Source organism: Ochotona princeps, chromosome 2 (genome assembly GCF_030435755.1).
Source record: "Ochotona princeps isolate mOchPri1 chromosome 2, mOchPri1.hap1, whole genome shotgun sequence".
Taxonomy (NCBI): Eukaryota; Metazoa; Chordata; class Mammalia; order Lagomorpha; family Ochotonidae; genus Ochotona; species Ochotona princeps.
The window spans coordinates 3,015,663-3,039,861 of NC_080833.1; the positions used below are offsets into that span (position 1 = coordinate 3,015,663).

At 50.5% G+C, this 24,199-nt stretch overlaps 1 protein-coding gene across 1 annotated transcript in view; it reads right to left on the reverse strand.

Moving 5' to 3' along the window:
• Window positions 1-24,199, reverse strand: part of ACOT7 (acyl-CoA thioesterase 7) — a 92,585-nt gene that overhangs the window by 43,124 nt on the left and 25,262 nt on the right. Inside the window, exons 2-4 of the mRNA XM_004596086.2 lie at window positions 19,478-19,595; window positions 5,343-5,499; window positions 1,746-1,837 (exon numbers count right to left, since the gene is read on the reverse strand). Of these exons, the coding sequence (XP_004596143.2) occupies window positions 1,746-1,837; window positions 5,343-5,499; window positions 19,478-19,595 (367 nt within the window). The remainder of the gene's footprint in view (window positions 1-1,745; window positions 1,838-5,342; window positions 5,500-19,477; window positions 19,596-24,199) is intronic.

Here is a 24,199-nt window from a genome sequence, read left to right on the forward strand (position 1 = left end):
GCTCATCTCAGCTAATCCACTTCCACCCAGCTCCTGCGCATGTGCCTGGGGAAGCAGGGTGGGACCACCCCAGGTACTTGGGTCCCTGCACCCAAGAAGCTGCTATCTCCTGGTTTCAGATTGGCTCAGCTGCAGCCATTGTGGCCATTTAGGGAGTGAACCAGCAGGTAGAAGACCTTTCTCTCTGTAAATCTGCCTCACCGCCCCCCCCAAAAAAAAGGAAAGAAAGAAAAAGAAATTCCCATCTCAGCTGAGCAGCAGGAAGCACCCTAGACAGAACAGGTGTAGGGGCAGATGCGCCAAGCCCAGGGGTGGACGCCAGGCCCAGCAGTGTCCCTGGGTGTCTGTCTCCATCTGGAGCCTCAGTAGAATACAGCAAGGATTAAGGTCTTTGTTGTGCTTGGTTAGGACAAGGTCACACAGAATCGTACGGGCTCTAACGCAAGGGCTGGTGTTCTTACAAACGCAGCAGAAGGAAAGGCAGTAAGACAAGAGAACGGGGTGATGCAGCTATGAGCCCTGGACACCTGCAGAGGCGGGAAGCGGCCAGGAGAGTCTGCGAAATTTCAGAGTGGCCCTGCCCACTCCCTGACCAAGACTGCTGGCCTTTGTTGAAGGCCACCCACTCCATGCCACTTCCCAGCAGCCCAGGGCACCAGGATGGGGAGTTGCGTGGGATCCTAGAACTCTACACTGGGTCCACCCTTCGTGTTCATGATTGGTGGATTTCCCTGACGCCTGCAGTAGCAAAGGAGACAGTCACCAAGTCAGCCAGTCCAGGATCCAATTGCCCTGTCCAGCAAACAGTGAGTGGCCCCCTCCTTGTTTAAAAAAAAACCTAGAGCACACAACAAGTGTGCCCAGCAGCCAGCACACTTCCCCCTCCCCCCAATAAGCCCCTAGAATCTAGAAAGGCTCCTAGTGTCTCAGTCAGGCACAGAACTGGGGACAGAAAGAGGAAGGCAGCCTTGGGGAGCCAGCCAGGCTCATGGTCCCAGAGGGACCGTGGCTGCAGAGAACACGTCCTCCCAGCCCAGCAACACAGCGCTCCTTAAGGCCTGCAGACAAGACTGAGCCTTGGTCTTGGCCATGGGGCGAACCCCAAGGGTGCAGTGAGGACTGTGGGTGCCATGAGCATGCAGTTTCCATCGCGCTGGCATGCAGACCCTGGCCAGCAGCCCTCGCTCGTCATCTCTAAAACTGCTGAACATCAGGGCAGGAGAGCGTTCCCAGCTGGGGCAGACACGGCTGCACCGTGGGCAGGGGGAGATAGTGGCCAGCACCGGCCCTCAGACACAGCCATGGTCACACTCCAGAAGCTGGGGTACCAGAGGAGCGGGGGAGGGGCTTGAAGGAACGGACGTATCCCCTTCCCCAAGCATCTGCCCTCCACAGGTCTGCCAAGGCCCAGGACGGGCACAGCAGACGTCTCCCATGCCAAGGAAGCTCCTGTCGGGCAGAACCCTGGAGCAGGCTCATGCTGTGCCCTTGTACCCAGAGCCGAGACCAGAACCAGCTCCTGAGGCCTAGGCCCCGCAGCCTGGGGGTCCCAGCTCTCGGCTATAGAATGAATGAATGCAGCATGCACTAAGGGACCTCCACCCTACATCCTCATCCGATAACCAGCATCCTTCCCATCCAGCTGCTTCCTGGCTGAATGAGTCAGTCACCTTTCATCACGCCCCAGGACGCAGCCTCTGCCCTCTGCACCCGAGAGAGAAGCAAACTGGGTGGGGTCGCCTTACCACGACAGGAGGCACCTCCAGCACCTTGTCCACGTTCTTGAGCGACAGGGGCACGTACCACAGGGTGGCCTTGTTGGTCAGCTTCTTGGTACCTGGTGAGAAGCCACAGGCATGATATTCTGGGACGGGGGCAGGGTGGGCACTGCTAGGCATCCAGAGGCTCCGATTCCCAGCCCTGTTCACCTCCCATCACTGGCTCTGGTCCCCTCCTCTAAGGCCACTTAGCCCCATGGCCTGCCAGCCACCGTGCCAGCACAGACACAGTCAAGGCACCATGAGCCTGTAGACAAACCCCTTTACCACTCGGAGCCTCCCCTTGCACACCTGCCGAGAGCCCCACAATGGGGCAGCTGACTCAGGCCACGCGGCTGAAGCCTGCCCAGCTGCCTAAGGCATCTCCACCTGGCACTTGCAGGAAGAGAGTCCAGTCACCGAGAAGCACTGCCGACAGTGGGGACAGCGGCACAGGACCTGCTGCTCCTCTCCTGGCCGGGGGCCCCACTAGCACCTCACAGCCAGCACCAACTGTAACGCTCAGGCACTGTGCAGCCAAATGCCCAGAGCACTCTTAGCTCCCCGGGAGCCCCAGCAGACAGGGAAGCCCACAACCCACACAGGTGTGCACCTGCCTACGGCTGGCAGCTGGGCCCAGGCAGAAAGGTCCCAAAGAGAGAGGGGATGGCCAGGCCCAGCACAGAGCCAGGCAGTCAACTCATCAGAGCCCCCATTCTGTCACCCCAGGAATCTCTTTGAAGCCCTTTCTCCCAGGCACTTGAATTTCATGTTGGCCAACTCACAGCTCCAATCCAGAAGCCTCTGAGTGCCAAGGGATGGACACGCGGCTGCTGATTCCCCGGGGCACAGTGCCCAGTCACAGAGCAACGAGGCTGCCGGGCAGGAAGACAGGAAGACAGATCACTGGGCCCTGATCCTCAGGGGAGCCTGAAGCCCAGAGAGCTCAGCCTGTTATCCAGGTCACACAGCAACTCAGGGCCACTCTAAAGCCAGAGTCAGGCCTCTCCGGCTCCAGTCAGAGATGTATCTCCAAGGATGCTATTATTTTTATTTATTCAGTTAGCATTTTATTTATTTTAATTTTATCTAAAATGTAGAGAGACAGAACTTTTACCTCCTGGTTCACTCCTCATGCACCTGTGACAGCTAGGGCCAAGCCAGGCCAAAGCCTCCTGGGTGTGGGGACCCACCTCGCTGGACCATCACCCGCTGCCTCTCAGGGTGTGCAATGACAGGAAGCTGGATGGGATGTAGGCATCCTGAGTGGCGGCCCGTCCCGTGCAAGGAGGGAGGCCTGCCGGGCAAAGTGGCTCCTGTGACATCGGTGGCTCCAGGCATAGACCAGGGCAGTGCCAGTACAGGATGCTGCAGAGTGAGCAAGCGGGCAAGGCAGGAAACAACTGTGGCACCCTCCCCACCGGGCCAAGTGGAGCTCACTTCACACCAGTCACCTCAGGCCCCAGGCCCCAGGCCAGACCAAGGGGCAATTAAAAGGAGGCCAAAGCCCAGGCCTCCTGCCCGCGTCTGGCCGCTCCATCAGCCCGGGAGCCACGGCCACCTGACAAGCAGGTTTCCATGGAAACACCAGTGGCCCTCCAGACCTAAACGAACGCCATGGAGCAGAAGGAGGTGCCCATGTGAACTGCACTCCCCTTACCCACGGCCACGAACAACACCAGCACCGAGACCACTCTTCAGGAGCTCAGAGCTTTCAGCCGTCGCGCCCACCTCATTTACTGTCCTGACAGCCACAGAACAAGCGTAAAGAGCAGTGCTCTGTGGCTTGTCTGCCTGTGCGGGCTCTGCCACAGCCAGACAGGCGGCGTGGCCGGGATCCCGGGACACACAGAGCAGAGTGTCGCCACAGTCAGTCAGCTCAGAGCCACAGACCCGGTGCCTCTCTGCCCCGCCCTCCCTGCCATCAGGTCACTTGCCCGTTGGCCAGGTGCCCACTGTGCCAGGCTCAGCTCTGGAAGTGACCATGTGGCCATGAGCCAGATCTCTCAGGCTCCCCTGCCAGCACACAGGTGGGCAGAAAATAGCCTGCAGGGTGCCCGAGAGCTCGGCCCAGATCAGAGGTGGGAGAAGTGTGCAGACCATGGAGGTGAGCAGAGACACAGCAGAGAGCAGCGCCCGCCCATCCCTGACCCAGGGGCTTGGCTGGATGCCGCCCACTCCATCCTGCCAGGGCATGGCCTGGGAGGCCACAGGTGTGGCAGAGAACTGGGGCCCCTACTATCTACCTGGAAGACCCGGATGTAATTCCTGGCTGCTGGCTATGGCATGGCCCAGCCTTGTTGCAGTCTTGAGGAGTGAACCTGTGGGTGGTAAGCTATGGCTCTTATCTCTGCTTTTTGATAAAAACAAAAATAATTGAAAAAGAAAGAGGAAAAAGAAGTAATGGGGTGCCCCATCCTTATTAGTGGGTGCCAGGACCAGAGGACCAAAACATGCAGGAAAGAGAGCGCCCCACCGCCCAGCTCCTCCGGGCTGGGGGACAGACAGCTGCTCGCCTTCTGGGGCAACAAAGCCTAGGTTCAAATCCCAGGAGAGCGAACAGCTCCAGCGGTGCCCAGCACCTGCTCTATTCCCCAAGGGGCAGATTTTCGTACCCACCCTTCCGGGAGGGAGGCCAGCAACTGCGACTGCAGGGGCAGGGGGTCATGGAGCAGCCCTGCCAGCCTGGAAGCCACCAACTTCCACACTCAGATAACACTATTTAATCAGTGATCAACAACTAACAGATGCCGGAGACAGCTGCGGCCTTCCCTCCGCAAGACGGGGTGACAGCCACCGAGCTGGGCCACACGGCTGAGTACAGGGACGTCCCATCTGCTCCGAGCCTGCCCCTGGTTACAGCAAAGGCTCAGGAGGGGCCGGTCCCCAGTGTGCTGGAGAACCCGCCAAGGACCCAGAGATGGGCAAGCTGGTTCCCCTTCCACCCCAGGCCCTGCCCTGCTGCCCAGGTGCCCAGGCTACGGCAGGACCGAGGCGACCCATTGTAATCACCTACGCTGAGAGGTCATTGAATGCTCACAATGGACAACTAACTGTGCCCCACATCCAGCCCCCTGCGGGTGGACAGCCTGGGGTGGGGAGGTGGCAGTGAGGCCAGAGGGCACGACAGGGTGGGCAGGTTATAGGCGGGTTATAAAGGAAGCGCGTGAGCCAACGAGGATAAGCTTTGCTCTCTTGTGGCTGTGTGGGAAGGAAATGGTTTCCATGGTTACCATGGCCAAGCGGGGAAGGTGCAGACGCATCTCAAGGCAAAGCTGTGCCCAGTAAGCTTCTCTCTGTGTCTGACCCCTTGAGATCCAGGCCGGCCTACTCCGGGCAGCTGGTGAACTCCATGGGAACAGCACCGCCCGTGGCCTCTGAGGGTGAGCAGGACCAGGGAGGGGCAGCGTGGAGGCCATGGCCAGCTCCCAGACCCACCCAGGCCAGCTGGACTCGCACTCAGCGCCAGGGATCAGCTCCTACTCTGCAGTAGGATGCTGGCTCAGGGTGCACCGTTCCCATATGAATGGGGCACAGGAGGTGCGGACCACACCACCCTGCTGCGCCCCAGCCCAGCCACGTTACCTGTGAGGATGTTCTCGGACATCACGTTGACCTGCACTTCCACTGAGTGCTTGGAGGTGTACGTGATCTCCGCGCTCACGTGGGCCACCTCACCGATGCACATGGGCGACAGGAAGTCGGTGCGCTCCACCCGGGCCAGGGCGGCCACACAGCGCTCCTGGGAAGACCAGAGGGCGGTCAGTCCTGCCCAGCCCAGCTGCCCACCCACGCCCTTGAGCCACACTCTGCACCGGCTCCAGTGTTTCTTGCATGGCTGCTCTTGACCCCCCAGGTTCCCAGGATGCAGAAAAACCACAAGAGGGGCTCCAGGGGGGTGTCGCAGCAGAACTGAGGGTGGGCCTTGCCTTGCTTCCCGGCCACCTCGGGGAACCAGGGCAGGGGAGAGTGCCCCACAGACACCCACAGTGACTGTTTGCAGGCGTTTTGTCAGTTCCTTGGCTCACTTGCCTGGCTTCTCATTTCACAGCTCTGGGCTGCTATGCTTGGGCAGAAGCTAAATATACACTCACTCAACATGCAGGAAAAAACACCCTGCTGGGCATGACACACTCTCTGTTAGCATTGCTCTATTTTTAAAAATCTGAATCTTGCTTATCCTCCAATTGGGTGACCCGTTCTTAGGGCTCAAACTTCAACAGAAGCCAAGAGCCCGCCTCTGGCCACCAAGGGGCCCCTTCCCAGGGGAGGGCACACCACACCCCGCTTCTCACACATTCTGCTTTGCAGGTCGTCCCCACGGCCCTGTGTCTGGGGCTGTCTGAGCTGCTCTAAGGAAGCACCATGAACTGCGTCATGAGCATGGTGGCTTAGAAACAACCGCTTCTCTCCCAGGGCTTTGGAGGCCGGGACGCCCAGGATGGATGCTGGGCACTGTCGGCGAGAGACCAGGCTGACCCTGCACTGGGCAGGCAACAGGCCAGGGTGGTGGGCCTGACGGCCTGGGCCAGCTCTGACGTCAAGTTCATGCTGCCAGCACCATTACCAGGGCTGAGATAAGCTGCCCACAGTCAGTGACGTGTACAGCAAGTGGCAGCATCGCCAGTCTGGATGTGTGTGGGGGGTCCCTGCTCTCCCACCTGGCTCTGGGTCAATATGCAAATGCACAGGCTGGTCCAAACCCAGAGCCTGCCCCTTGGGGGGATGGCTGGGCTCGCCCAGGCAGTTCTCACGCACAGGCTCGGGGCTCCAGTGACCAAGTCTGCTGCTACCCACACCCGAGGAACAAGTCTCAGAGGGACAAAGGGGCAGGGCAAGGAATTACACTGGCCAGAAAATGCCCAGGTAAGGCTGGCCGGAGTGGACGGTGCTCCCCCACTCCCATTTACATGCACTTGTCTCCCCCATTCCGCAAGCAGGTTACACTAAAGCCAGAGCCAGAAGCACGGTCGCCTCCACACCAACGTACAGCGCTATGGCACCACCCACTGGCAGAAGCGGGAAAGACAGGGCGACCTGGAGCCAGGCAGGCCAGGGGTGGCGAGCTGGAGCCAGCACACACTGCTAGCAGCAGGGAAGGGCACCGGGACTCGCACTTGCAGTGGTAGCTCTGCGGTGGTGACTGCGACCCGCCAGCTGTGGCAACCTCCACACACCTGGAGGGGCTGCCGCCTGGGGAGATGGCGCTCACAGGTGGTGCCTGGGACTGGGATTCTGGACAGGGGGTCCGAGGGAGGCAGACAGCCCCCACACAAACAAGGCAACCACACAGAGTTCAGTGCTCCGTAGACCTGGGGGAGGGGACACTGAGCCAAGACACTGTGCTACAGGACTTGAAGAGGGTGTGGACAAAGGGGACAGGGCAGGGGCCTCCCGGGGTCCGCAGAACACAGGAGCACATCGGCTCACGTGGCGAGGCTGGGCAAACTGGCACCGAGGCGCCAGCCAGAGTGGGGACAGGATAGAGGCAGGTGTGAGTGGAGGAGCCCAGGCCCAGTACCTGGTTGGAAGGCACCTCCCAAGCTGCGAACTTGACTCCCCAGAGCAGCTTATGGCTTCTGCCCAACATAAAACCCTGGGAGGCAGCTTGAGCAGGCACAGGCCCAAGCAACAGCTCCAGCCTGGGGTTCCACCTTGGGTAGCAACCCAACACCTGGGTCTTAGTCTCTGTGAAAACAGACACTAGAGGACACTGCCAGCCCGCTGCAGCTGTGAGGAGCCCTGGGGCTCCAAATGCCCAGGAGAGGCAGCTGTACCCTCCCATGGGTGGGGACTTAGCTGTGTTCACAAGTGCCAAGTGTGTGGAGTCATGCTGGGCACCCAGGAGGGCCCGGAAAGGTGGCTGGTCTTGCTGCTATCTCCTTGGTGGCACCTGCTCTCATGCCCACCCTCAGGCACCCTGCCATGGCGGTAGCTTGGAGAAGGCTGTCACCCCATGTGACCTCTGGAAGACAGGAAGCTGTGCTGCTGTGAATGGGACCAAGAGAAGCAGGTAGAGAGCGACCGAGGTGGGCAGAGCCCAGCAGGTGATCCACCAGGAGGCTGCACCCAGCACAGTGGGCAGCACAATGGCAGAGGCCGGGGAAGCTGCTCAGTGGAGCTGAGCTGGCCATGGTGAAAGTGAGGGCCAAGTCGAGTCAGTGAGGACCAGGGTGAGGCCTGAGAGGACCAGTGAGGACCTGAGTCAGTGAGAGATGGGCGCTGCAGTGGCCGTGCGCCTGCAGAGTGACTGCGGGAGAAGCCCGCCTGGCCACCTGATCCAAGACCCCTTGAGCTCAGAGGTGGCGCCACCCCGAGCGACAGGAACCACGCCAGGTGAGCCTGGCCAGGGCACTGGGTTTTTCCCTCTTTTCTTTTTTCTTTCCTTCCTTTCCTTCTTTCTTTTTAAAATTTTATTTTTGTTCAAAAGGCAGATTTTACAGAGATGCATAGAGATTTTTTAAAAAGATTTATTTATTTTTATTGGAAAGGCAGATTTACAGAGAGAAGTAGAGACGGATAGATCTTACATCTTCTGTCCACTGGTTCACTTCCCAAGTGGCCACAATGCAGCTGGGCCAAAGCGAAGCCAGGAGCCAGCAGCCTCCCTCCAGGTCTCCCACAAGCATGCAGGGTCCCAAGGCTTTGGGCCGTCCTCCATTGCTTTCCCAAGCCACAAGCAGGGAGCTGGATGGGAAGTGGAGCAGCTGGGACAGGAACCAGTACCCATATGGGATCCCGGCGTGTGCAAAACAAGAACTTTAGCCACCAGGCTATAGCGCTGGGCCCGAGACAGAGATCTAACCATCGTTTCACTCCCCAAATGGTTCAGTGACCAGAGTTGAACTGACCCAAAACCAGGAGCCAGGAGTTTCCTCTGGGTCTCCCACATGGGTTCAGGGGCCCAAGGATTTGACCCATCCTCCAGTGCTCTCCCAGGCCACAAACAGGGAGGTGGATCAGAACTGGAACAGCCAAGAATCAAACTGGCACTCGTAAGGGATGCCAGTGCCTGCAACTGCAGGCTTAGCCTACTAGGCCATCACGACTGCCCACCTGCTCCACTTCCAACCTGCTTCCTATCGATGCATGGCAGGTTCAGCCGCCACCTTGGATGCCACAGGTCACATGAGTATTAGCTTGCTTCTAGGATTCTAGGCCGCTTCGCTCCGATCCGGCACTTCGCTCTGACCCCGCACTGCTGATGCTCTGGGGGAAGCAGTGGAGGACGGCCCACAAGCTCGGGCCTCTGCTTCCCGCAGGGTTCCTGGCTCTGCTATGGCCAAGCTCTGGCCTTGAAGCCATCTGGGGAGTGACTCAGTGGAGGGAAGTTCTGTCCTTCTCCACCCCTGTCTCTCTCTCTTTTTAACTGTGACTTTCAAGTAAATACTTTATTTTTTTTACTTTTATTATTATTATTTTATGATACCTTTCCATAGGCCCTGGGATTTTCCTTATCTCCTCCCAAAGTTCCCTCCCCCATCCCACTGAGTTCCTCTATATTACTTTTTTCTATTATTTATTTTCTTAAATGATCTTACTTAGTTGATCAGAGAACAAATAGTTCTTCATGCATAGTCATGTCTATCACTACAGGCATGGACAATGGCAGAGTCCAGCGTCCTATTGTGAAGATATAGCAAACAGTTTCCTTGGGAGTCCATCTTTGGAAGCAGAGATGTATACTCCACTGTATCCTCACATCTGGGTATGACAGTCTCATTACACAGTTACTATACATCCCCTTACATGAAAAGCCACAATACAAAATCAACAGGAAGAAGAAACTAAAAATGCCATGAAGTTAAATAACATGCTATTGAATGACTAATGTGTCAATAAAGAAATGAAAAAGAAAATCAAGAACCTTCTTGAAGAAAATGATGCAATTGTATGATCTATGAGTCAGTGAAGAATTCAATAAGAATGTGTTTTGAAGAGATGAAACTAAATTTTAAAAAATCAAAATCCATCAAATATAGTTTCCGCTGATCTTTGTTGGTGAGATATGTCTCCTCCAGACAATAAATAGATGGGTTTTGTTTTTTTTTAATCCAGTCTATTAATCTATGTTTGGTTGATGAGCTTAAGCCATTTATATTCAGAGTTTAATATACATGGGTGTTACTTTGGTCCTGTCATTTTAGGAATGGGTTATTTATTGATTTAGTCTTCTGCTGTTATTTTACTGGAATGTTCTTCACATTTGACTTTGGTTTTGGTAGGTGCTATTCCTCTTCTCTGTCAAGAGAACATCTTGAAGTATCCTTTGTAGGGCAGGTTTGGGAGAGGCAAATTCTTTTAGCTTTTCTTTACTGTGGAAGAATTTTATTTCATTTTCAAAGACAAAAGAAAGCTTTGCTGGGTACGTTATCCAGGGCCAACAATCTTTTGCTTTTAGAATCTGGAATATGTCACTCCATTCTCTTCTGGCCTGGAGAGTTTCCTGTGAGAGGTCTCCTGTGAGCTTAATTGGCATTCCTTTATATGTCAATTGATTTTTTTCACGTGCACATTTAAGGATCTTTTCCTTATGTTCGATTGAAGAGAGCTTGATTATCATATGTTGTGGTGAAAATCGCTTTTGATCAAGCCTGTTGGGAGTTCTGTGCCCCTCCTGGATCTTGTTTCCCAATTCTTTCTCTAGATTAGGGAAATTTTCCCTTATTATTTCATTGAATACACTTTAAATTTCAGCTTCTCTTTCTGTACATTCCGGGACTGCCATAACTCTTAGACTTGGCCTTTTAATAGTGTCTTTCAATTCTTGAATACTTTTTTTGGCCTGATCCAGCTCTGCTTCCAGCTGTTTGTTTGTTTCCTCCTGGTAACAGGAAATATCTTCCAATTCTGAGATTCTTTCTTCTGCTTCATTCATTCTATTTTTTTAGACTCTCCACTGTAATTTTAATTTGCTTCACTGTATTTTTCATTTCTGATATATCAGCTTTCATTTGATTTTTATTTCCTATGTGACACATTCATTAACTTTCTTGAACCCCTGCTTTACATGCTTCTCGTTGTTAAGAAGTTCTATAGCAAGTGTTTTGAATTCTGTATCCCCCATTTTCTCGATGTCTTCCTCAGTTAACTCTGATGTTGGCAAAGGCTTTTGCTCCTTTGCAGGGGAGTCTTCAGTAATACTCACTGTGCCTTTGTCTCTTCTTTTGCTCTTGGTCATTGTACTCCTGGTTTTCAGATTCTTCTCCCTGGGGCAGGTTTCTAAGCTGTCACACACAGGTCTACAGCTCGATTGTACTTATTGTGGTTGGTACACGGCTCTTTGCAGTCACTTGTGCCACGCCCTCCAGCGAGTTCCAGGTCTGGGTTCTTATGTTAGAGTCCCACCATGGTCTCTGTAGCCCCGATTCCTGGATCACCTCTCCTCCTGTGCTGAGGCTGCACCATTGTCTGTACAACCTTTCTCCCACTTTCGGCTGGAGCAGGCCCAGGATCAGGGAGACTCCAGGTGTCCTATACAGCTGGTTGTTGGTGTGCTGATGTCTTTCTCTCTCTCTTTTTTTAAGATTTACTTGTTTTTCATTACAAAGTCAGATATACAGAGAGGAGGAGAGACAAACAGAAAGATCTTCCATCTGATGATTCACTCCCCAAGTGAGCACAACGGCTGGTGCGGTGCCGATCCAAACCAAGGAGCCAGGAACTTCCTCCAGGTCTCCCACATGGGTGCAGGGTCCCAAGGCTTTGGGCCGTCCTCGACTGCTCTCCCAGGCCACAAGCAGGGAGCTGGATGGGAAGTGGAGCTGCTGGGATTAGAACTGGCAACCATATGGGATCCCAGCGCGTTCAAGGTGAGGACTTTGGCTCCTAGGCCACTGCACCAGGCCCGGTGGTGCTGATCTTGCCAGAACCTATTGGTCATTAGTTCTGAGGGTCACATGGACCTATTTTGACCTGTACAAAGCCATAGTCGATATTATTTTCCTGTGGAACCAGTGCAATCTGTAGGAGGACATTGTGACCCTAATAGGTCAGTGAGCACAGGATTACAGTTGGTTGGATAATATTTGGAGGAGAATAACCAAATGGCTACCTTTTGTATACCTTATTGGATATCATCTGCATATGTATATGAGAACACCTGGTGGAATATACAAGACAAAAGGAGTTCCAAACAAGCATTAATGGTTTTGTTGATAAGCTCAACACTTCCTCCCTTATCATATATGACCCTCAGAATATAAAGTCTGATGCTACTAATAAACCTCGGCTTTTGACCATCAGTCAGGGGTCCACGCGTGTTATTATCGGCTCCGTGCACCAAGTCCGTCGCTGCGGGACAGCGACAACTGGCGCCTGAACGGGGACTTGAAAGAAGAAGAGAAAGTGCAGCGGAGACCCCCACAGAAAGTGGTGAGTGGGACAATGGGCCAGAACCAGTGTAGGGCACAGTCTTTTATCTCTCTTATGCAGAATTTTTTAGTGAAAAGTGGAACGAAGATAACTAGGCAGCAATTGCATTCTTATTTAGAGCTTGTTAGTGAATATAATCCTTGGTCTCCAGATGAATGGACACTAGAAACTGGACTTAAGAATTTTACTCAGAAAAATGGTGAAAAGGCCAGAAGGATAGAAGATATTCAAGTTAGTTTTTGGATTATATCGGCTTTAATTAGAGCTATTATCATAATTTTAGAAGGGGAATCTGCAAGAAATTCCTCTAAGGGGAGACACCCCCAAAATGTAGCTAAAAAAGAAGTGTTTCATAGTATGGACAAGGAAGAAAGAGAAAGAGAATCCTTAAGAGGCCCACCTAACAGGAAAGGACGCTGTAATATGGCTAAAAAAGAAACGCCTCATAGTACAGATGAGGAGGACAGCAAAGAGGAGCCCGTGAGAGATTTCCCTAACGGGAGACACCACCGTAATGTGGCTAGGAAAGAAATGGCTTATACTACAGATGAAGATGAGAAAGAACGTGTGAGAGACCCTCCCACGAGGAGATGCCACTGTAATGCAGCAAAAAGAGAAAGGCCTTATACTTCAGATGTGGAAATTAGGAAAAGAAAACTTGGAAGATGTTACCATAATGTGACTGAAAATGAAATCAGAACTAAGAAAAAGAAAATTTTCAGTGTTAAACCACAGGATTTCTCTAGTGAGGTAAATGAGGCTGGGATAAAGCAACAGTTAAATATCAGCCCATGCCGTCTTGCTCTTAAATCTGATCAAAGACATTTACAAATGCCTGATGTTTTCCGGAGACCTCATGAATTCCGATTGCTTTTTCCAATCATTCTTAGTCAAGAAAATAATCAACCTACCTATGAAAACCTAGATGTTAATGCCATCATAGCTTTTAAAAAGGCTTGCGTGTCCTACGGACCTACTTCCTCTTATGTGTGGGAATATTTAAATGGCTGGAGCCAGGGAGCAAACTGGATTCCTTATGATTTTGAAGTAATAGCAAAAATAGGGTTTTCTCCTTCTCAATATTTACAATGGAAAATGTGGAGAAGCGATATGGCTAAAGAAAAACTGCGATCCTTAGGAGCATCAGGTCGGCAACTCCCTGGTGGGGGACAATTGACTTATGATATGTTGGTTGGAGATGGACAGTGGGTTACTACAGAGCAACAGATACAGCTACCTCAAGCTGCGCTCATGCATATACGAGACGTAGCATTGTGGGCATGGGAGAAAACTGAAACTGGGTCTGAATTTGCAGGCAGTTATACAAAAGTCATTCAAGGAGCCAGAGAATCTTATGCTGATTTTGTAAGACGTTTGACAGACTCTATAGAAAAACAAGTTAGGGGAGAAGGCACTAGGAAATTGTTGTTAAAGCAACTGGCCTTTGATAATGCGAATGAGGACTGCCAGGCTGTTATTCGTCCTATCAAAGAAAAAGAGGATCTTCTGGGTTACCTGAGAGCCTGTCGCAACATAGGGACATTTAAACACCGTGCCCGCCTAGCAGCATTTGAAACTTTTGCTATTCAAAAACAAATGAAGGCTAAATGTTTTAATTGTGGCAAGCCAGGACACCTTAGAAAAGATTGCAGAATGCTTCCTTCAACTCAAAAATACCCTGCGGATACTTTTAACAGTCACTCCCCTGGAATATGTCCTAAGTGCCAAAGAGGCCTACACTGGAAAAAAGAATGTAAATCCAAATTTGACCGTGATGGCAGATGCCTGTGGCCAGAAGACTCTGGGAGGGGTCAGCCCCAGGTCCCAAACATTCACAGGTTTACAAAATGGGAATCTGCAGAGAAGCTACAAATTTAAAACTGCCACTGTCTCATTGCCCCACCTGTGCTCCTCACCCTGCAAGTATAAATCCTGGAGGCTGAAATGCCAATCAGTTGTGGTGTATGCATGTTATTCATATACAGCATTGCTTAATCATGTATACTAAGTTTTAAGTACAAGTCTTTATATTAAGTTAATTTTTATGTTCACTGCCTCATTACGTTCTCATTGTTTAAAATTAACAAAAGCGATGTTCTTGCTTTAAGGAGTGTTTGGGTGATGTCATTATATCATTATAAAGTGAATGTTTGCTGTTTTGTTTGTTAATGTACCCAAGTTGTAACCGCATGTCTTTTGGAATATTTTATAATGCTGAGGAAGCTGGCCTTCAGTTTAGTGGCTAGCTTTCACAATAATCACCAATTTCAAGGTCTTTTGTTGTGGTAGATGTTTAGCAAAATGACTTCATCTGTATATCCATTGCAACTTTTGGGAGCTTGGAATTCAAAGAAGATAGTAGGCTTTTGTAAATCCTGAGGGTTTTTTGGGGGGACATTTAATAAAAATGTGAAATTTTATCATAAATAATTTGGTATAAAATTGAACTCGAACACTATTTGATTATTTCAAGGTATAAGTTAATGTGATATTCATTGTCTACAAAGTGTTTGCATGTATTAATTGCATGTATTAATGTAATTCTTGTGTTTTTGGCTGGTTATCAAATCTCTCACTGCCTTTAACGTGTCAAGGTTTTGTATTTGTTTTAAAGATATTTGAGTGATGATCTCGCATCAATAACCAATTGTAATCTATCATGTGTTATGCTAATGTCAACAACAAATCTTGTTTCAGATATTTTTAGCTATCCTTAAAAAAGCATTTAAGAATTCAAAGGTTTCAAATCCTAGGGATTCCCTTGGTATTCTTATGAGGCCTCAAGAATGCCAACGGATTTATCTCCCGTTTTGTGGAGACAGTTGACCAGGCTATTGGATTATACTAAGATTATTGCCAAATAACAAATGGAGTAAAATTTTATTGTGTCAAAACATTGTATACATCCATGGAGTTGTGAAGGTTTAATTTTAGTTTGCGTTGCTAATTATGTATTCTTAGCATGGCTGTATTGCTGGGAAGACTGAAATTTGCAATTTTAGATTGGAGGGATTTCATAGCATGATCAATGTTTTTGTCTGAGTTTCTTGGTTCAAAACTATTGATTTAATGGTGCTTCACTTACTGGTTTCTGGTGAACACTACTACTAAGCTTGGTTGAGAATAATATTTTCAAGTCTCCAAAAGTGTGTGTGTGTGTCTGTGTGTGTGCGCGCATACATGTATGTCTTAACATTTTGTCCTTTGTAAAAAGTTGTTTCAAATTGTTATCATGTGTTGCTGTTTGTTTATCAAGAGCAGGTTGCCTTGGGGCTGTGGCAACCTGCAGCCACGCCCAGAGCTTTCTGATAGGATTGTAAAATCAAAAAGATGTTAAAGTTATGCTTTAAAAGCAGAGGGGGGAATATGCTACCCCTGTAAATGCATTAATTTGGCCTTACTCACCTTAAATTTTCTTCAGATCTTGCCTCCTGGTAAGCACCAGCTCTGCGTTACTGGAGGCTGCTTGCAGGCTCAACACGGACACCTTTTGTTTGATGGAGGGACCCAGCCACTCACAAGTGGAGAGGCCCTGGCACCTTGCTAACTATGGGAAGAGGGTTTGTTTGTGTTTTCCCAGAAACTGAGTTGCAGCCTGTGTGGGTGCCAGCAGGTAATATAAAGCCCTGGACTCCATTCACCGGAGGAAGCGCCTGCAGTAAGACAAATTCGCGACTTCATTCTGAAAGATCCATCTCCATCAAGGAGACATTGGAGGAGGAGGAGGAGGCCAGACCCCTCCCAACACCGGGTGACGTGAGGGATCCTAAGAGATTGGTGCATCAAGCGCAACTGTCCTTGACATTATGATGCATTTGATAAACACTAATAATCCGTGGGAAAGGTTATGCTCTTGTCCCTAGAATTTCCTGATGGATCCTCAAAACTATGGCTCATCTGACCTCGAAAGTGCTGCAGCTCCCTTGAACTCAACACTGCCCCTGGAGAAGATGGAACCCCCAGTGGAGCGTCCTCTAAGAACTGAAAAGCTAAATTTGTTTAATATTCCTCTGGTTCCACTACAGGTCAGGAGTGCAGAGAAATTCTCCACCTTCTTAGAATATTTGAGGAAGACTTTAAGTGTAACTTGTTATTTATAGATTTTAATGACCTTAGACATTAGAAAAGCCATAGAAATTTGTGGTGGCATCCAAGGACGACTCTGACACCCTCTTAAAGGAGGTTGTGTGTATAGAGCAAGGGGGATCTCAAGGTGGAGCAGGAGGATAAGAGGAGCCCTCTATCCTAGTCCCGGAGACCCCCGGAGGCCTCCCATGTGCTTTCGCTGCAGAAACAGTGGATATCTGCCTCATCAAGGACATCGAGAACAGTATCCCGACTGCCAAGGAGATCACAAGGAAGATGAGTGCCCTTGGAGGCCGAGAACTCTGAGGTCAGTCCTTTCCTATTGGATTTCTCACAAGGGATTGAAGCAGCCCAGTACCCTGCTCATAGGGTCTGGTGACCTGGGAACTTAAGCCAGGAGCCCCGGGAGGCACTCAGAGACAAAAGGATTGTAGGAGGAGCTTCCTCTAGTTCTTAACTAGTTCCAGCCTTGGCTCTCAGCCCTCTCTTACACCAACCATCAGGGTTGCTTGTGAGCCCCATGTAGAGTTAAATTCTTCCTCACTCACTAAGTTGTTGGGGATTTCCCTGCTCACCTACCTAAAACTTTTCTATTCTTCAATTGTTAAATGCAAAACTGTGCTTAACCTCTATAAACTGCAAAATTTAAATTGGGTTAAGAATCTCCCTGAAAAGCTTTTATCAATTTAAAACTGTTAATGCTAAACAAGATGTAACTGTAAAGAACTTTGATGTTATGTTTGAACTCAGCTGCTATGTATGTCAATGTTGGTCTTTACACTGTTCCTGTGCCACTCTGCTTTCGGTTAAATAATATTGTTTCTCCCCATTTTTCTGCTCTCCCAAGAGCATGTTTCCCCTACATACATCATTCAGGCCTAATTTTACAAAACACAGAAGGGGGATTTGTAGGAGGACATTGTGACCCTAATAGGTCAGTGAGCACAGGATTACAGTTGGTTGGATAATATTTGGAGGAGAATAACCAAATGGCTACCTTTTGTATACCTTATTGGATATCATCTGCATATGTATATGAGAACACCTGGTGGAATATACAAGACAAAAGGAGTTCCAAACAAGCATTAATGGTTTTGTTGATAAGCTCAACACTTCCTCCCTTATCATATATGACCCTCAGAATATAAAGTCTGATGCTACTAATAAACCTCGGCTTTTGACCATCAGTCAGGGGTCCACGCGTGTTATTATCGGCTCCGTGCACCAAGTCCGTCGCTGCGGGACAGCGACAATTTTCCTGTGGAACCAGTGCAATCCACTGAGCTCAGTGAGTTCTTGCCAAGCTCAGCGCATGCGCAGCTCACTGTTGTCCCTGCAGTCTTAAAGCCTTTGACATACTAGACAAAATTGTGCCTGACATGTCACTGCTAGAGTTCTTATCTGCTGGCCATCGGGTCTGAGGGCTACCCAGACCTGTCTTGGGTGGAACCTGCAGGATGCCATGTTGTTGCAGTTTGGTGAACCAGAAATGAGTTCACTCCTAGCTCAGCGCATGTGCAGTATTGTCGATATCCTTTGCATTAAACAAAATGGCGCCCGATACAGATCTAGGGGACGGACTGGGTTGTGAAATCCACCCTGTTCCTGCACTACCCATCTGGGATCTGCCACTGTCTCTGTTCCTGGCCAAATCAAAAGACCAGCAGGGGGCCCAGCGCCATGGCCTAGCAGCTAAAGTCCTCGCCTTGAATGCACCAGGATCCCAAATGGGCGCCGGTTCTAATCCCGGCAGCTCCACTTCCCATCCAGATCCCTGCTTGTGGCCTGGGAAGGCAGTCGAGGACGGCCCAATGCTTTCGGACCCTGCACCAGTGTGGGAGACCTGGAAGAAGTTCCTGGCTCCTTGGTTTGGATCCGCACAGCACCAGCTGTTGCGCTCATTTGGGGAGTGAATCATCAGATGGAAGATCTTCCTCTCTGTCTCTCCTCCTCTCTGTATATCTGCCTTTCCAATAAAAATAAATAAACCTTAAAAAAAAAAAAAAAAGACCAGCAGGACAGGACGGGCAGTCCTTTGTCTGGTTAACCTCCAGCGCTCCCCAGGTAATGTCCCTTCCCACCTTGTGGCTGGGGGAGTTCTGACTGCCGGTGGAGTTCAGCTCGCCACTCGCTGAATGCCACTGGGGTATCAGTCACTGCAACACCACACCACTGTGGCCACTGCTTTCCCGTGTCTGTCAGTCTCCAGGTGCCCCCCTGCTGTCGTTGTGTCCTCTCCTGACTCTCGGAATGTGCCCTCTGCTTTACACCGGCTAATGTTTCTCCATCTGTTTAAACATGTCCTTACCCTATTCCACTATCTTGATTCTCTGACCAAATACTTTCCTTTGAAAAAGAAGTAAATTCACAGATAGGACAGCACCAGATGTGGCTGGGAGTGCCTCCGCCCCACCCAGGGCCCCGGCACAGTCCTCAGGGGCCAGCTCCAAGGCTCTCATCCAGAGCCCATGGTCCCCTCCCAGGCATCCCATCTGTGCTGGGACCTCAGCTTCAAAGCCAGGCTTCTGGGCCTGGATCCACAGCCTGGACTGGCCGCCTGCCTCCCCCCGGGCCTCCAACAAGCACGCAGTCTCCTTGCACCTCGATCTTTCCATCGGAGCATCTGTCTCCAGGGCTGCTATGAGCACTGTGCAGGCTGAGCTCCCAGAGCTGGGCTCAGCGCCAGTCATGCTCACAGTCATGCCCCTCCACTTCCCTGGCTCCCCACTCCTGGGGCCCGCCTTCTGAAGCCCATCCCCATGCCAGGCTGAGGTCCTGTGCCCACAGGGCCTGCCCTTGCCCCAGCCACAGGGGCACCCTCACAGGCTGGTCCTTGAAGGCCATGTAGGCCCTTTCCAGGGCCACCAGAGGGCGCTCTCTGAAGCACCCAAGGGCAGCCCTTCTCTCCCGGCCAGGCAGGCAAGCCCTTCTTATAGGGGTTCCCAAGCCACACACTCTCAATCCCCCACTATGCCCGGGTCCCAGCCCTGGGGTCACCTCTGGGCTGTAACTGGGGTACAGCCTCAGCCAGACACAGCCGCCCAGGGCTTCATGGCCAGCAGAAAGCCAAGGCACTGGGCCATCACACACCTCCATCACTGTCATGGCCCAAAGTCTTTGAGATGCGGCCCTGTGAGGGCTGCCCCCATTCCTGTGGCTTCCCAGCCCTTCTCATGCAGTCATTCCTAGGCCGGGTGGCCCCCAGAAGCCCCTGGGGCTGGTACAAGGCACTCCCCGGACAGCCCAGGCCGGAGGCTCACCCCACTCTGGCTGTTACAGTGTCGGGTGCTCATGATGGCGCCTGCCTCCTCGATCATCTTCAGGATGGTCCCTCCGTGGACGTTGCCGGCCACATTGGCGTCATCAGGCCTCATGATCCTAGGGCAGAGAGAGGAGAAGCAGGATGAGACCCCGGGGAGAAGAGATGCGGGTGTGTGAGACCGCAATGGGCCCCAAGCCATCACGCGCTCCGTGTGTGTGGTAGGCAGACCGGGGCTAGTCTAGCAGGGCTCTGAGGAATGCGGGGGAATGGGGCACTCTCCTGCTGGGGCCGCGGGCAGCCAGCCTGCCTGGGCCTTCGCATGCTGATGGAGAAGATTCTAAGGCGGTGCGGGCCTTGGGGTTGGGGGCAAGTGCAGCTCCCTGCAGTGTGGCAACTGTGGGGGGGTGACCCTGCCGGGTCAGACCCAATGCTGGGGGCTCACGCCAAAGACACGGCCGGAAGGCAGTGAACGAGTCCTCGGCCTCCCCCAGGGTGGCCAGTGTACCAAGTGGTGCCAGGCTTTGCCTGCTGGCTGCCCTGCGGTAAACTATGGGTATTTTTTTAATTTTTTAAAACATTTTATTATTATTGTTATTATTTTATAATACAGTTTCATATTCCCTTATCCCCTCCCCAGTTCCTCTATATCATTACTAACATATAGTTCTTCATACTCAGTCATATGTCCATCATTGCAGGCATAGACACTGGCAGAGAGTCCAGAATCCTATTGTCAAGATATAGTAAACAGTTTCATCGTAAGTCCATCTTTGTCTGGAAGTAGAAATGCATACCACACTACATCCTCACATCTGAATGTTAGTCTCCATTTCACAGCTACTGTACATTTCCTTAAGTGAAAAGTCATGATTCAAAATCAACAATAGAAAGAAAAGAAATTTACAATGCCATGAAGTTAAATGACATGTTACTAGATATGACAGTCTCCATTACACAACTACTGTACATCCCCTTAAATGAAAAGTCATGATACAAAAATCAGCAATAAAAATAGAAATTTACAATGCCTGAGGTTAAATGACATGTTACTAGATATGACAGTCCCCATTACACAGCTACTATACATCCCCTTAAATGAAGAGTCACAAAACAAAATCAACATCCGGGAGAAAAAAGAAATTAACAACATCAAGAAGTTGAGTAACACGCTACTAAGTGAGTAATGTGAAAATGAAAATCAAGAACCTTCTTGAAGAAAATGATGCCACTGTATGATCTACGAGTCATTGAATGATTTAATCTGAAGGAAGTGTTTTGAAGAGATGAAAACAACAGAAAACAAAACCCATGTGATATAGTTTCCGCTGATCTTTGTTGAAGTATGTCTCCTCCAGACAATAAACAGATGGGTTTTGTTTTTTAATCCAGTGTACTAATCTATGATGTGTGATTGAGCTTAAGCCATTTATATTCAGAGTTTAATACACATGGGTGTTACTTTGGTCCTGTCATTTTAGGAATGGGTTGTTCATTGGTTTAGTCTTCTGTTGTCATTTTACTGAAATGTTCTTCACATTTGCCTTTGGTTTTGGTAGGTGCTATTCCTCTTCTCTGTCAAGAGAACATCTTGAAGTATCCTTTGTAGGGCAGGTTTGGGAGAGGCAAATTCTTTTAGCTTTTCTTTACTGTGGAAGAATTTTATTTCATTTTCAAAGACAAAAGAAAGCTTTGCTGGGTACGTTATCCAGGGCCAACAATCTTTTGCTTTTAGAATCTGGAATATGTCACTCCATTCTCTTCTGGCCTGGAGAGTTTCCTGTGAGAGGTCTCCTGTGAGCTTAACTGGCATTCCTTTATATGTCAATTGATTTTTTTTCACGTGCACATTTAAGGATCTTTTCCTTATGTTCGATTGAAGAGAGCTTGATTATCATATGTTGTGGTGAAAATCGCTTTTGATCAAGCCTGTTAGGAGTTCTGTGCCCCTCCTGGATCTTGTTTCCCAATTCTTTCTCTAGATTAGGGAAATTTTCCTTTATTATTTCATTAAATACATTTGCAAACTCAGCTTCTCTTTCTGCACCTTCTGGGACTCCCATAACTCTTAGACTTGGCCTTTTAATAGTGTCTTTCAATTCTTGAATACTTTTTTTGGCCTGATCCAGCTCTGCTTCCAGCTTTTTGTTTGTTTCCCCCTGGTGACAGGAAATATCTTCCAATTCTGAGTTTCTTTCTTCTGCTTGCTTCATTCTATTTTGGAGACTCTCCTCTGTACTTTTAATTTGCTCTACTGTATTTTTAATTTCTGATATACCAGCCTTGATTTGCTTTGTTGCTTCCTTAAATTCTTTGAACTCTTGCATGAGCTTCTCATTGTTGATCAGAATCTTTAAAATGAGTCTTATGGATTCTGTGTCCCCCATTTTCTCGATGTCTTCCTCAGTAAACTCTGAGGTTGGCAAAGGCTTTTGCTCCTTTGCAGGGGAGTCTTCAGTAATATTCATTGTGCTTTTGTCTCTTCTTTTGCTCTTGGTCATTGTACTTCTGGTTAGCAGAGTCTTCTCCTTGGGGCAGGTTTCTAAGTTGTGTCACCCATAGGTCTACAATGTGATTTTACTTATTGCGGTTGGTACAAAACTTTTTCCTTGCAGCCACTTGTGCCACAACCTCCAGCGAGTTCCAGGTCTGGGTTCTTATGTTAAATTTCCACCGTGGTCTCTGTAGCTCCAGCTCCTGGCTCACCACTCTCCACCTCCTGTGATACTGTGCTGAGGCTGCACCGTTGTCTCTGCAACCTTTCTCCCACTTCTGGTTGGAGCAGGTCCCAGGATTAGAGAAACCAGGTGTCCTATATAATTAGGTTGTTGGCAGTGCTGATCTTGTTGGAACCTGTTGGACTTTAGGTCTGGGTGCCACACGGACCTATTTTGACTGGTACGCTGAAACAGTATTATTTTCCTGCGGGACCAGTGCAATCAAGGACCCCAGCAAGTTCTCGTGAGCTCAGCACATGTGCAGTTCACCATTGTCCCTGCAGTCCCAAAGCTATTGCCACAGTGCCCAAAATGACGCCTGATATGCAACCACTACAGTTCTTTTTTTTTTTTTTAAATATCTATTATTATTGGAAAGCCGGATATACAGAGAGGAGAGACAGAGAGGAAGATCTTCCATCCGATGGTTCACTCCCCAAGTGAGCCGCAACAGGCCAGTACGCGCTGATCCGAAGCCGGGAACCAGGAACCTCTTCCAGGTCTCCCACGTGGGTGCAGGGTCTCAAAGCTTTGGGCTGTCCTCGACTGATTTCCCAGGCCACAAGCAGGGAGCTGGATGGGAAGTGGAGCTGCTGGGACTAGAACCGGTGCCCATATGGGATCCTGGGGCGTTCAAGGCAAGGACTTTAGCCGCTAGGCCACGCCGCCGGGCCCACCACTACAGTTCTTGATCTGCTGGCCGTCAGATCTGAAGGCTATCCAGACCTGCCCTGGGTGGAACCCGTAAAATGCCACGTCGTTGCAGTTCACTGAGTCAGAAATGAGCTCACTCCCAGCTCAGCGCATGCTCAGTCCCTTCCCTTGCCCTTTTCTCCTTACGCAAAATGGCGCCCAATTCGGCTCTAGGGGGCTGACTGGACTGTGAAATCCACTCTGTTCTCGCACTGCCCGTCTGAGATCTGCTGCTCTGTTTCTGCTCCTGGTCAAATCAAACGGACCAGCAGAACGGACAGTTCTTTGTCTGGGTTCACCACCCGAGCTCCCAGTGAAAGTCCCTTCCCACCTGGTTGCTGGTGGAGTTCCGGCTGCTGTGGAGTTCAGATCGCCGTGCTGGAGTATCAGTCACTGCAACACCACACTGTTGTGTCTGATGCTTTCCTGTGTCTGTCAGTCTCCAGGTATCCCTCTGCTGTTGTTCTGTCCTTTCCTATTTCCTGCAATGTGTCCTCTCTGCTTCATCCTGGTTAAATGTTTTTCCGTCCGCATAAACGTGTCCTTACCCTATTCCGCCATCTTGATTCTCCGAACTCTGGGGTTTTTTTAAGATATGTTTGCTGCCTGGGGACACCCATGACTAAGGTCAGTTTTAGTGTAGGTGAAAAGTGAATTTGGGTGATTCCCAGTGACAGGGTCATGGAGGTTTTAGGCATGTGTGGGGACTGAGACCTGGTGGTTTGGAGGGAAGTATCCAGAAGACAATTTGGGTTAGACAGATTCACCAGCCTAATTAGGAATACAGAGATGGGCTGTTAGCATAGAACATCACTGATCGCCCACACCAGCCCACACCAACGCTATGGATGGGGGCCTCTTTGGCAGTGTTGGGTACCATTACCCGACTGTGTGGCAGAGTGGTGGAGTGGTCACATTTGGCAGGGTCAAGACTATCAAGCACAAAAGATTCTAAGGCGAAGGTTCTAAGCCATCGGCAAACAGGCAGCAGCTCAGCTGCAGGGGCCCCCACGCACGGCCCCGTCTGGGCTCCCTGGCAGGCACAAACAGCTCAGACTTCCACTGGGGTCCCCAAAACAAACTCCCAGGGCCAGAAGCCCCGGCCTCTGTGGGTTGTCAGACACTGGGTCTTGCCTGGGGAGCTGGTCAGGGCTCCCCATGAAGACAGAGACCAGCAACACCTCTGCCCGTCCCCAGTGAGGAGTAGCTTCATCCCCACCATGGGCTCAGGAAACCTGCACAAGGCCAGCAAGAATGCCAGCAAGCCACTGGCCAATCCTGCGTGGGCAGCCCTGGCCAAGCCTGGCTCCCTC